At 39.4% G+C, this 13,034-nt stretch overlaps 1 protein-coding gene across 1 annotated transcript in view; it reads right to left on the bottom strand.

Moving 5' to 3' along the window:
* SUPT16H (SPT16 homolog, facilitates chromatin remodeling subunit) overlaps positions 1-13,034 on the bottom strand; it is a 46,584-nt gene that overhangs the window by 14,996 nt on the left and 18,554 nt on the right. The window contains exons 5-15 of the mRNA XM_006161421.3: positions 12,682-12,828; positions 11,891-12,042; positions 10,802-10,974; positions 8,340-8,430; positions 4,827-4,900; positions 4,594-4,706; positions 2,869-2,934; positions 2,654-2,749; positions 2,463-2,578; positions 2,222-2,375; positions 513-640 (exon numbers count right to left, since the gene is read on the bottom strand). Of these exons, the coding sequence (XP_006161483.1) occupies positions 513-640; positions 2,222-2,375; positions 2,463-2,578; positions 2,654-2,749; positions 2,869-2,934; positions 4,594-4,706; positions 4,827-4,900; positions 8,340-8,430; positions 10,802-10,974; positions 11,891-12,042; positions 12,682-12,828 (1,310 nt within the window). The remainder of the gene's footprint in view (positions 1-512; positions 641-2,221; positions 2,376-2,462; positions 2,579-2,653; positions 2,750-2,868; positions 2,935-4,593; positions 4,707-4,826; positions 4,901-8,339; positions 8,431-10,801; positions 10,975-11,890; positions 12,043-12,681; positions 12,829-13,034) is intronic.

Below are 13,034 nucleotides of genomic sequence, written 5' to 3'. Positions count from 1 at the left end.
AAAAGGAGAAGTACTTACAGAGGCTAGTAACCTATACCCATTATTACATCTTATAACAGTCTTAATATCTTGAAAAAGAAAAGCATAATCCTGAATGGTAAAAGAACACCTGGAAATTGGGGGTGGGGGGGATGACAAAAAACCTTCCCTTCCTTCTTTTAAATGGAGGCTGTTGTAAATGGCTAATCCATAGAAATGGGGGAAACCACATTTATTTTTCTAAATACCCGAATTATCCCTCCTGCACCATGAAGGAACAGAATGCAATGTAGCACACATATTATTTGAGGATTGTTACAAAATGTGTGTAGTATTAACTACTTCTATGAGGACTCTACATTATGATGTCCTTAATAGTACCAAGTCAGCAAGGTGAGGCCAGACCAGTGCCACTGAGGTAGATCTTGCCAGTCATTAGGGAGGGGAGGACAGAGAACGGGGAATGAAACGTTTCTGAGACTGCTACTCTAGCCAGCAGGGATTTAGGGATGGGTGTTTTCCTGGGGACTCACATTTCCTTAACAAAAGTGGCTTCAGGATTAGGAAAGATGTTGCCCTCATTCCTGCCGAGGGCACTGCCTGGGCAATAGAAGTTGATTCGCAAGTAAGTATAATCTCCTTCCACAGACATACTTATATTCTGTTCAGAGAAAGAAATATCATTAAAAAAAAAGTTTCTCTTCCAGATTAAGTATTAGTAGTTAAGAGATGTTAAAACTACATTAGGAAATGACTACTCTAAGCGTTTAATCTGTAAATCGTAGTCTAAATCTAATAAACACCTTTAGCTTATCTTTTTTTTTGTAATGACTGAATGATCCCCAAAACAATCCATGAGTACAATGACAGCTTTTTTATTATTTATTTTAATTTTATTATTATTATTATTATTGTTAAATTTGACTAGCGAAGGAGAGCAAAAGTGAGAAAGTAAGTTGCCAGGTCCAGGACTTGACCAGGTAGGAGTCCAGCACCTTAACTAGCACACCACTTGCTGGCTCCCAATTGTAGATTAAGCAATGCTTAAGTAACGTTCAAGAAAAGATAGGAAGGGACCAGCAGTTAGCGTAATGGCTATGTCGCTGGACTCCCATGTAGTCAACTGCAGTTCGCATCCGGGACCAGGTGGCTTAAAACTCACGCCAGGCCCATGTGAGAGCAAGCCCAAGATCCCGAGAGGAGAACAGAGGAGAAGGGATTGCGGCGTGGCCATCTCCCCGGGGGGTGATTTCTCGCTTTCTGTCTCTGTCTGTCTCTATCTGTCTGGTGAGGGCATGCGCTCTACAGCAAAAACCTCTCAAAAAAAAAAAAAAAAAAAAGGAAAAGCATGGTTAGCTTTTCTTTAGTTAGCTTTCTACAAAGAGAAAACTGGATGAGGAGGAATGATAGCAAGAAAAAAAGAAAGGGCTATGAGGAAAAAAAAAACATAACGTGAAGGGGTATAGGGCTGGCTCCCACATGGTGAGCTGGGGTTCAGACCGAGCCCAAGCAAGTTGAGGGATATGCTGGCATGTGTGTGTATGTGCCACATCCCAGGGGGGGCTGCTTTCCATCTTCTCTGGTGATGTATACACACTCTGGCAAAAACACATAAATCATTGAAATAAAAATAATCTGAAGGAGAGAGATGATGTCAACAGATTGTTTATATTAGGCACAGCTTCAAAAATAATTTGGGGCCAGTCTGTGGTGTAGTGGTTAAGGCAACTGAATCCCATGTGGTCAACTTTGTGGTTCACCCAGACTGGGTGGCTTGAAAAACATACTGGGCATGGATACATGTGGGCCTAAAACCCTAAGGGGAGAAATAGAGAAAAAGGGATTGTGAGGACCATTTGGCATAATGGTCATGTCGCTGGACTCCCATGTAATCAACTGTGGTTTGAGTCCTGGACCCAGTCGCTTAAACTCATGCCGGGAGCATGTGTGTGTATGCCCAAGGTCCCAAGAGGAGAATGGAGGAGAAGGGATTGCAGTGTGGCCATCCCCCCTGGGGGGGTGACTTCTCGCTTTCTGTCTCTGTCTCTGTCTTTATGGTGAGTGCATGCACCCTATCGTGAAAATCTCTTAAAAAAAAAAAGACTGTGGTGTAGCCACTCCCCAGGAGGGAATACTTTCTCACTCTTTCTCTTGTCAGCTCACATACCCACCCCCACCCCCACTAGTAAAAAACTAAAAAAACCACAGTTTGGAAGAAACTTGATTTAATGAATGCTAGTACCTTAATTGTGGCAATGTGAAATGGTGTTGCAATGCCAAACACGGGCATTATTACAGTCTCATATTTCTTATCAATATAGATCTTCATTTCCCGAATGTGTGGTTCCTTAGGCATCAGAGATGGGTTTTTATAGGACACGTTGGATTTGCGAGCTCTAGAGTAGAATAAAAAAAACCAACTGAGAAATTTGTGCACTCATATATAACCTATGACAACTTCACAGCGCACTGCAAACTCTTACTTCTGAATCTGCTGTTCTCCCTTCTGTTCTGTCAGTCGTCTCTTTGCTTCCTCATTGAGCTGAGCTGCCAGTTCTTTCTGATGTGCCCTTCGCTTCTCTTCTGCAGTCATCTCATTCTATGGAAAGGAAAACGAGGGTTATCAGAGCATGTGAACCATATGAACAAAGCAGTTTAAACTAGAAAAACTTACCCGTGTTCTTTCTGTAAGTAATGCTGCCCGAGAACCTCTTCCTAAAAGGTCCTCTGCCTCATCTTTCTCCTCCTCCTCTTCCTCCTCATCTTCATTCTATGGGAAAAAGTCATTAAGTTTTAAAAATCGAGTTTTAATTTTTTGATTAACGGGTATCATTTACCTTCTTCATTGTACCAAACTTTACCTATACTACTCATTTATCTATTTCCTACCTTTAAAAAGATTCCCACATTCTTCACTTTCTTCTTGACAGAAGTGAGAACAGTGGCTGGCCCATCCTAGGATAAAACAGAAAACTGAGATATCGAATGTAAAAAAAGCACTTTCACTTTCTAACCTACTACATTGTTAGATAAGAATCTTTTGGCTACTACAATCTCTGACGATAAATAAATGTTTTTATTCTCCTAACCTCTCATTAGGAACTATAATTTGGAGGGTAATATTAGGGTTATGGTAAAGAACACAGGCTTGAGGGTGGCATGGAGGCTAAGGCAGCTGATCCCACCTGGCGGCCTCAAAATCACACTAGGCAGATGTGCCCAGAATTCCAAGTAGAATGGAGAAAGTATTGTGTGGCTATGCTTCCTGGGGGGTGATTTCTTACTCTCTCTATTTCTCCAGTAAGCACACACACCCTGTAGCAAATAGCAAAAACTAAAAAAATACCAAACAAACAAACAAAAACAAACAAAACAAAAAACAACGAAAAAAGGAAAACCTCTATTCAAAGCCTGGCTCAGTTATTTTCTAGCTCTGTGACATCTGGCAAATTACTTCATCTTCTCTGTACTTTCATTTTTATTTCTTTTTTAAAAAACTTTATTTGTCCATTTATTTATTTTAATTTGACCAGAGAGGGACAGAGAGAGAAAGATAAAGAGAAAAAGCTGCCAGGTCCGGAACTCGAACCACAGTCAGCCATGTGGGAGCCCAACGCCCTTTACCACCACACCACCTGCCGGCCCCTGTACTTTCACTTTCTTTTTTGCTATAGGGCGCGTGTGCTCGCCAGACAGAGACAGACAGAGAGATAGAAAGTGAGAAATCACCCCCCGGGGGGATGGCCACACCACAATCCCTTCTCCTCCATTCTCCTCTCGGGATCTTGGGCACGCATGCACATGTGCCTGGCATGAGTTTAAGCCACTGGGTCTGGGACTTGAACCATGGTCAACTACATGGGAGTTTAGCAACATAGCCATTATGCTAACTGCTGGTCCCCCTAGAATTAATTCTTGATATTATCCTGATAGTAAGGTTCAAGGCACACATCATAAGCAGCTTGGTTTAAATCATTCTGTTAACCTTGGTTATAACCTCTATTCCTAGCTATATTAGGTCAGGGTATCATATGGATCTTTTTCCTTAATTAAAACTTAACAAAGACAAGAAAAAAGCCACAGGGTCCTGATAAAAGCAACAACAACAACAACAACAAACTGGGAAAAAATAAAGCCATCCTAGATGTATCCTGTTTTTTTGGTAAAATTTTATCAAGGATTTAACAAAAAGAAAGGGAAGGGCCTGGCAGGTGGTATGGTACTTGGGACACCAGACTCCCACATGACCCACCACGGCTGGAGTCCTAGACCTGGCAGCTTGCTCTCTCTCTGGTAAAATTAGATAATAATAATAATAATAATAATTCTTTTTTTTTTAAAGGGAGGCTGGAGAAAAAAACATAAGGTCCCAAATGTGCCTTATAAGTAAGTTAATAAAGACTCCAAGGTTTAAGAGGCAATACATGGGGCCAGCAGGTGGCGTGGTGGATAAAGGCCCTGGACTCCCACACGGCTGACAGCAATTGAGTCCTGGACCTGGATACTTGCTTTTCCCTTTCTCTCTCTCTCAGTCTCTGTCTGGTCAAACTAAAAAAATAACAACAACAAATAGTGTTACATAAATAAATAATTCTTAGAAGAGGCAATACACACCTCATCCACAAGCACTGTGTCACCAATGAATAGGGCATAGGTCTTCTCTTCTGGTTTTTTCCCCTCCTTGTTAGTCAGGTCTGAGAACCCCAAATTGATGCTGAAAACCATACCTAAAACAGCAAAATAAGGATTATGGCAGTGAAAAGATGGAAATGTTTAAGGTTTATACAGAAGTAAGATAAAGTCAAAGAAGATTATTCAAAAAGGTATTGCATACATGTCAAACTTACCTTTCTTCAGTTTGTACTGATTTTTACTATTGATCACTAAAGAGCCTTCACGAAACTCAATCCCCATCCCAAATCTGAAAGGAAATGAAGAAAAATGTCGGCAATAGGCTAAACAATCTCTAGTATGAATCAAGAATATGGAGCTGGCAGGTAGCGTGGTGGTTTCAGCACTAAACTTCCACATGGCTAACTGTGCTTTGTGTCCTGGACCTGGCAGCTTCTCACTTTTCCTCTCTCTCTCTTCTCTGTCTGTCTCTCTCTGGTCAAATTAAAAATTAATAATAACAAAAAAAATTTTTTAAATGTGAATCAAATACATTCACTTTAATTTTCAAGATAAGGAAGGCAAACATGTTAAAATGATTTGCCCCTGCTGATCAGGCAAGAGTATTAGAAAATAGTCTTTGGCCTCTAAATACGTTTTATAATCCTATGCTGAAAAATAAATTTTTTTTTTTTGAGAGGTTTTTTCGCTATAGGGCGCGGGCGCTCGCCAGACAGAGAGAGACATAGAGACAGAAAGCGAGAAATCACCCCCCAGGGGGGGTGGTCACGCCGCAATCCCTTCTCCTCCATTCTCCTCTCGGGATCTTGGGCACGTAAGCACACGCGCCCGGCGTGAGTTTTAAGCCACCGGGTCCGGGACGCGAACCACGGTCGACTACGTGGGAGTCCAGCGACATAGCCATTACGCTAACTGCTGGTTCCCAAAAATAAATTTTTTTTTTTTTTAAGAAAGATTTTTGCTGTAAGGGTACATGTGCTCACTGGAGAGACAGGAAGAGACAGAGAAACAGAAAGCAAGAAATCACCCCCTGTGGGGGGATGGCCATGCCACAATCCCTTCTCCTCTACTCTCCCATTGGGAATATGGACACGCACGCACGTGCACCTAGCCTAAGTTTCAAGCTGCCGGGCCCAGGACTTGAACCATAGTTGACAACGTGAGAGTTCAGTGATGTAACCAATATGCCATCTGCTGGTCTCTAAACATAATTTTCTAATTAAGTATCTTGTGTAACATTTATTATATCAAACTTTATTTTTGATTTATGCACATTCATTTTAATTGCACTGAAAGTGTAATCTTCTACAATAAAATCAAGTTAGGAGTTTTCCTACCAACATCTCAGCAGAGACTAATAACGGCTACATTACCAAGAGAGTGGTAAGATTAAGAGAGGCAATTTTTAGTGGAAGGCTGATAATCAGATTTATAGGACTTAATATAGGACAACTTATTTCCTCTTGCCCAATAGAAAAGTACAGGCAGAAACTATGTACCTCAGGGTAGTTAGTTAGCTTTCATCTAAAAAGACTGCCTAGAGCTCTGTTTTCCAAAATGTCTTTTGTCCTGTACCTGTAATGTATTATTAGGTATTTCTAGATGGTCAATGGTCAAATACATTTGAAAAACACTGAATTTAATAAAATCTTTTTTTAAAAATATTAATTTTTATTTATTCATTCATTTTTAAAAATTTGACCAGAGAGAAATACACAGAGAGAGAGGGAAAGTGAGAAAGCAAGCCACCAGGTCTGGCATTCGAACCATAGCCATATGGGAGTGTCCAGCGCCTTAACCACCACACCATCTGCTGGTCCCAATAAAACCTTCTTAAAAATTAAAGTAGCAGGACACTTCGAAGTTTTTAATTTGCAAATATGAGTTGAGCTGTTCTAATAGAGAAAACATGTAATATTTCCTAACATTTACAACTTGATCCTGGAAGGTCTATTGGCTATTGCACAACACCGGTGCAAAAAAGCTCCACCTTGATAAACATATCTTGCTCATTGTGTCTAATGACACTATGTGCTTGGCACAGTAAAATGAAGAGAAGCTTGATAGTTCATAAATGTCAATGAATCAATCCACTTGTCTAAGAATATAGACTGACCATTTCAGTCATAAAAATTGACTCAAGAGACAATGCACATTATAGCATACATACCCGAGATTTTTGGTAATTTTGTTCAACAGCTCTGGCTTTTGCTTTTTAACCACATCCATGACAGCATTATATACATCACATATCTTCACACCTAATAACAAGACAGAAATAAACAATCAAATGAATCAAAAATATTTCATCTATTAGGTACTCTAAAATGTTTCTTCAAATGTAACCTAAGGAATGTAGTCTCAGGGATGACAGGGACTAAAAAAATGTGTTTTAAAAACAGTTTGTCCAAGGCACCAGCAGATGGCATAATGGTTATGTTGCTGGACTCCCACATAGTCGACCACAGTTCTGCTGGTTCCCAAAAATAAATTTTTTTTTTTTTTAAGAAAGATTTTTGCTGTAAGGGTACATGTGCTCACTGGAGAGACAGGAAGAGACAGAGAAACAGAAAGCAAGAAATCACCCCCTGTGGGGGGATGGCCATGCCACAATCCCTTCTCCTCTACTCTCCCATTGGGAATATGGACACGCACGCACGTGCACCTAGCCTAAGTTTCAAGCTGCCGGGCCCAGGACTTGAACCATAGTTGACAACGTGAGAGTTCAGTGATGTAACCAATATGCCATCTGCTGGTCTCTAAACATAATTTTCTAATTAAGTATCTTGTGTAACATTTATTATATCAAACTTTATTTTTGATTTATGCACATTCATTTTAATTGCACTGAAAGTGTAATCTTCTACAATAAAATCAAGTTAGGAGTTTTCCTACCAACATCTCAGCAGAGACTAATAACGGCTACATTACCAAGAGAGTGGTAAGATTAAGAGAGGCAATTTTTAGTGGAAGGCTGATAATCAGATTTATAGGACTTAATATAGGACAACTTATTTCCTCTTGCCCAATAGAAAAGTACAGGCAGAAACTATGTACCTCAGGGTAGTTAGTTAGCTTTCATCTAAAAAGACTGCCTAGAGCTCTGTTTTCCAAAATGTCTTTTGTCCTGTACCTGTAATGTATTATTAGGTATTTCTAGATGGTCAATGGTCAAATACATTTGAAAAACACTGAATTTAATAAAATCTTTTTTTAAAAATATTAATTTTTATTTATTCATTCATTTTTAAAAATTTGACCAGAGAGAAATACACAGAGAGAGAGGGAAAGTGAGAAAGCAAGCCACCAGGTCTGGCATTCGAACCATAGCCATATGGGAGTGTCCAGCGCCTTAACCACCACACCATCTGCTGGTCCCAATAAAACCTTCTTAAAAATTAAAGTAGCAGGACACTTCGAAGTTTTTAATTTGCAAATATGAGTTGAGCTGTTCTAATAGAGAAAACATGTAATATTTCCTAACATTTACAACTTGATCCTGGAAGGTCTATTGGCTATTGCACAACACCGGTGCAAAAAAGCTCCACCTTGATAAACATATCTTGCTCATTGTGTCTAATGACACTATGTGCTTGGCACAGTAAAATGAAGAGAAGCTTGATAGTTCATAAATGTCAATGAATCAATCCACTTGTCTAAGAATATAGACTGACCATTTCAGTCATAAAAATTGACTCAAGAGACAATGCACATTATAGCATACATACCCGAGATTTTTGGTAATTTTGTTCAACAGCTCTGGCTTTTGCTTTTTAACCACATCCATGACAGCATTATATACATCACATATCTTCACACCTAATAACAAGACAGAAATAAACAATCAAATGAATCAAAAATATTTCATCTATTAGGTACTCTAAAATGTTTCTTCAAATGTAACCTAAGGAATGTAGTCTCAGGGATGACAGGGACTAAAAAAATGTGTTTTAAAAACAGTTTGTCCAAGGCACCAGCAGATGGCATAATGGTAATGTTGCTGGACTCCCACATAGTCGACCACAGTTCACCAGCAACTTCAAACTCAGGCTGGGTGTGTATGCATGTATGCCCAAAATCCTAACAGGAGAATGGAGAAGGGATTGTGGCATGGCTATTCCCTCTGGGAGGTAATTTCTCATTTTCTATTTCTCTGTCTTGTTCTCCCTGGCAAGCACTCGTGCCCTATAGCAAAAAATCTCTGTTTAAAAAAATAAGTTTGGGACCAGCAGATGGTGTAATGGTTACACTGCAGGATTCCCACATAGTCAACCACAGTTTGAGTCCTGTACTTGGAAGCTTAAAACTCATGCCAGGTGCATGTGCGTGCATGCCCAAAATTCTAAGAAGAGAATGGAGGAGAAGGGACTGCAGTGTGGCCAACCCCCTTGGAGGGGGGGGGGGTGATTTCTTGCTTTCTGCTGCTCTGTCTCTCCAATGAGCGAGCGCACATACATGCCCTATTGCAAAAATCTCTTAAAAAAAAAAAAAAAAAAAAGGCAGTTTGCCCAGGTGAGGACTATAACACAGTATTAAGTGCTAGGCATAGAAAACCAGATCACACATGGCTGATTGTATTTTGTATTTATTTATTTATTTTAGGGTGTTGGTTTGTTTTTTGCCATAGATGTGTGCACTAGCCAGGGAGAAACAGACAGTGAGATGCAAAGTGAGAAATTGCCCCCTAGAAGAGATGGCCACATCACAATCCCTTTTCCTCTTGAGAATCTGGGTATGCATGCACACGTGCTGGGTCTGGGACTTGAACCAGGGTTGACCAGGTGAGAGTCCAACACCTTAACCTTCATGTCACCTGCTGGCCCTGTGACTGACTGCAATTTGAATTCTGGCCCTAATGGCTAGAAAAACACACAGGGTGCACATAGATGCACGTACCAAATCTTGACAGGATAAATAAATGAAGAATAAAGGATTGAAATGTGACTGCATCCAATTGGAGCATTCTCTCTCTCTCTGTCTCTCTCAATCTCTCTCTCATTCTCAGGCAGGAACATGCGTTCTCTGGCAACTAAAAAAATAAATAAATAAAATTTAGGTCCAGCTTGTGGCCTGGTGGTTAAGGTGGCTACATCCCACATGGCCCATTACATGGCTTGCATTCCAGACCTCACGGCTTGAAGGACATGCTGAGTGCATGTGCAAGCATGCCCAAAATCCTGAAAGGAGGGAGAAACAGAGCAGGAGGGATTGCAGCATGACAATGCTCCATGGAAGACTGCTTTCTCACTCTCCCTCTATATCTGGCAGGCATGCATACCTCTGGCAAATTTAAATAAATATTTGAAAGAAAATAAAAACAGCACCCAGTCATTCTTAATTACATTGAGATTCAATGATCCTGAAGAGTGAGGAATATCAGTTGGTCTCAGTAAAAGATTTTCAGAGGTGATAAATGATATCACACTAAAGTTATTATATTTTCTGGTAGGGCCTATCCCATTCATTGTAAATAGGTGAATTGCTATTAGAAAGACTCTGGTCTTAATTTTCCAAGACTCAAGCTATGAATAGATACTGAGCCACAATACTCCAGATATGGGGGCCACGGAGAAATCATAATCACAATCCTCATTAAATTATGTCTGTGATTTATTAAGAAATTATTTCTTTAGAAATAATCATGAGGGAAAGGCATCTAGTAGCTCTGGGTAACATGGATGTTACCAAGCTCTGGCTTATGAGATGGTTTAGGGGGGGCAAGAATAAATTTACACTTAGCCAAATGGGAGCACAGGATTTAAGGCAAAAGATGAGTCAAACACTTTGCTTTCTTCTGAGGTACTGCTTGCCTACTTAACACAGTTGCTACTTGTTCTATTTTGACACAAAAAATCTTCAACTCTATTCAATGTAGGATTAATATTACACATTCAGTTAGTACAGATACTAGTTCTCAGAACTTTTTAAACTAAGAGTAGTAAGGCCAGACATTTTATCAAGATCTGGACATACAGGCCTAGTAAGTCAGAGAAATTTCTCTAAACATTGATGGAGCCCATGACGATCAGTAGACAGAAAAGTAGATTTAAGAACTAAATGCTAGGAAGACTGAAGTTAGTAAAAAAATTACTATTTTTACAGTATAAAAGTCCCAGTGATATAAACTTTGATGAACATTAATAGCATTTTTGTTACATGATTCCAAACATCCTTTTTAAAGACAACTCACCATGTCTTAATTCCTTTAGTAGCTCCTCTTGAAGCTGAAGTAAAAAGTTGTAATTTTCTTGAACTTCTTGAGAAGGATCAACCATCAAGGTGCGAACAAGATTGGAGCAGTAAGATTTGAAGCGAATACCCATGGCACAAGTGATGGCACCAAAATGCATGTGATTTTTGTCACTAGAGACCAAAAGAAGAAGTATTTTATTATTCAAACTAGCAAAGTCCTTGGTACACAGTATCTGTTATTGTCAATTTTCCCTGCTATATCTCAAAGTCGTGGCTAAGTAAGGACCTAAATGTTGGGATTTTAACAAATAAAATGAACAATTTTCAAAAGCTCTGGAGCAAAAATGAGTGACTAAAACTTTTGTAATAAAAATTTCAGTAATAAGTACTGTACACAAAAAATATGGAAACAATATACAGAGTTTTAGCCCTTACAGTCTAACAGTACAGTTGTATGTCATCACTTATCAACTAGTCTTCTCTAAATTATGAGTTATAATCAGTCTTTTTTGGGGGAGAAATTTTTGCTATAGGGCATATGCACTTGTTGGACAGAGAAAGATGGGACAGAAAGTGAGAAATCATTCCCTGGGAAAAAGGCCAAGCTGCAATCACTTCTCCTCCACTCTCCTCTCAGGATCTTGGGTATGCACACAAACATACCGGGCCTGAGGTTCAACCCACCTGGTCTGGGACTCATACCACAGTTAGCCACGTGGGAATCCAGTGCCTTAACCACCACGTCACCTACTGGTCCCTATTAGTCTCTTTAGACTCACCAGGACAAATGGCATTCTTAGCATATTTTTTAAAATCAGAGAGGAATTGCATTTTGGTACATATGATAATGTTTTAATGAAAGGTTTTTTTTAGTGCATTTTTCATAATTTGAGAAATGCTTATAATCAAATGCTAAAGTAAGAAACTGAGTAACTGTGAAATAAAATAGAAACCTGTATAAGACAAGATAAAGAAAGATAAGTGCAGATTACTGGTTATTTTATCTCTTTTTTGAATTTTGGAATAAGCTGAGGAAAAAGCAGGTTAAAAGTAAAATGCTCTGGTTTTATAAAGTTTTCACACTTACCTCACCACACTGAATTTGAGATTATAGTTGCCACCACTCTGAATGATAGGAGGGTAACACATTTCCACAGTAGAAGGGTCTGCCCCAGCAAGGTATTTCTTCTCTTCAATGGCCTTTTCCACAGACTCAGCCAGTTTGCTGTGTCTAACTTTCTGTAAGAGTACCCAGAAATAACACTAATGTGATGAAAAGGGGTGCTGGTTGTTTGGACATTACTACTCGAAGGCAACAACTGTCCTCAGATCATTCAGGATGATAGAAAAGTCTTACAAGCTGATATACACACCAGATAATAAATTGGTACACACACAAAACAAATTTAGAGAACATTATGTGGAATTCATAACTATTCTAAAGTAAAATAATGGGTAACTTCAAGAACTGACAGTGCAAATTTACAGTTACTTCAAAAGACAGATGGCCCAATTACCATGAACTTATGAAAATCTTTATTTTTCCTTTCTTTTTAAAGGTTTTTTTATTTTTATTTTTTTTTATTTCCAAGAGAGAGAGCCAGAGAAACACCTCCAACCCCCAACCAGGGTTTTAAAGCCCTGACCCACACCTAGTCTTAGCTGGCTGGATCACAGGCACACTGCTCATCAAGCATGCTCAGGTATTTCCCAGGACTCAATCCCAGCACCTTTCCTGAGTCCAGTTGCATTACCACTGCACCACCACCAGGCCTCACAAAGTCATTATTTCAAAGGAAGTTGAACACACACCAAAATATGTATGTGGTAGTGACTTATTACTTTATTAAAACAATAAAGACAGCCCTCTCTACTTACCTCATCTGCATCAACTATTTCCATGACTCTTTCCTTGAAGAATTTGTTGAAGACTTCAGAGGTGATGCTGGCTGCTTTCTTCATTAGGTTGAGCTCCCCATCCTCCTTTACAGCGATGGTATATGCCACAACTGCACTGATATCTATCTGCCATTAAAGTGAGAAGAGTTTCTAACATGCAAATACAGAATTGCTAAACAAAGAAATGCATTTTTTCCAGTATCAACTATTAGTGATGACATCTGGATATTTATCAATAGTTTACAGAATGTTAAAATATTCTCTTCTTGAACTGACTACTACTTGAAATAGCTCTTATTAGGTCACCAGGTGTTTTCCGGGATGCATTACGC

The sequence above is a fragment of the Tupaia chinensis genome, unplaced genomic scaffold, assembly GCF_000334495.1.
Source record: "Tupaia chinensis unplaced genomic scaffold, TupChi_1.0 Scaffold138584_1, whole genome shotgun sequence".
NCBI classification, from domain to species: Eukaryota; Metazoa; Chordata; class Mammalia; order Scandentia; family Tupaiidae; genus Tupaia; species Tupaia belangeri.
The sequence above is the reverse complement of the archived record's forward strand: the minus strand, read 5'-3'. Positions and strand labels throughout refer to the sequence as shown.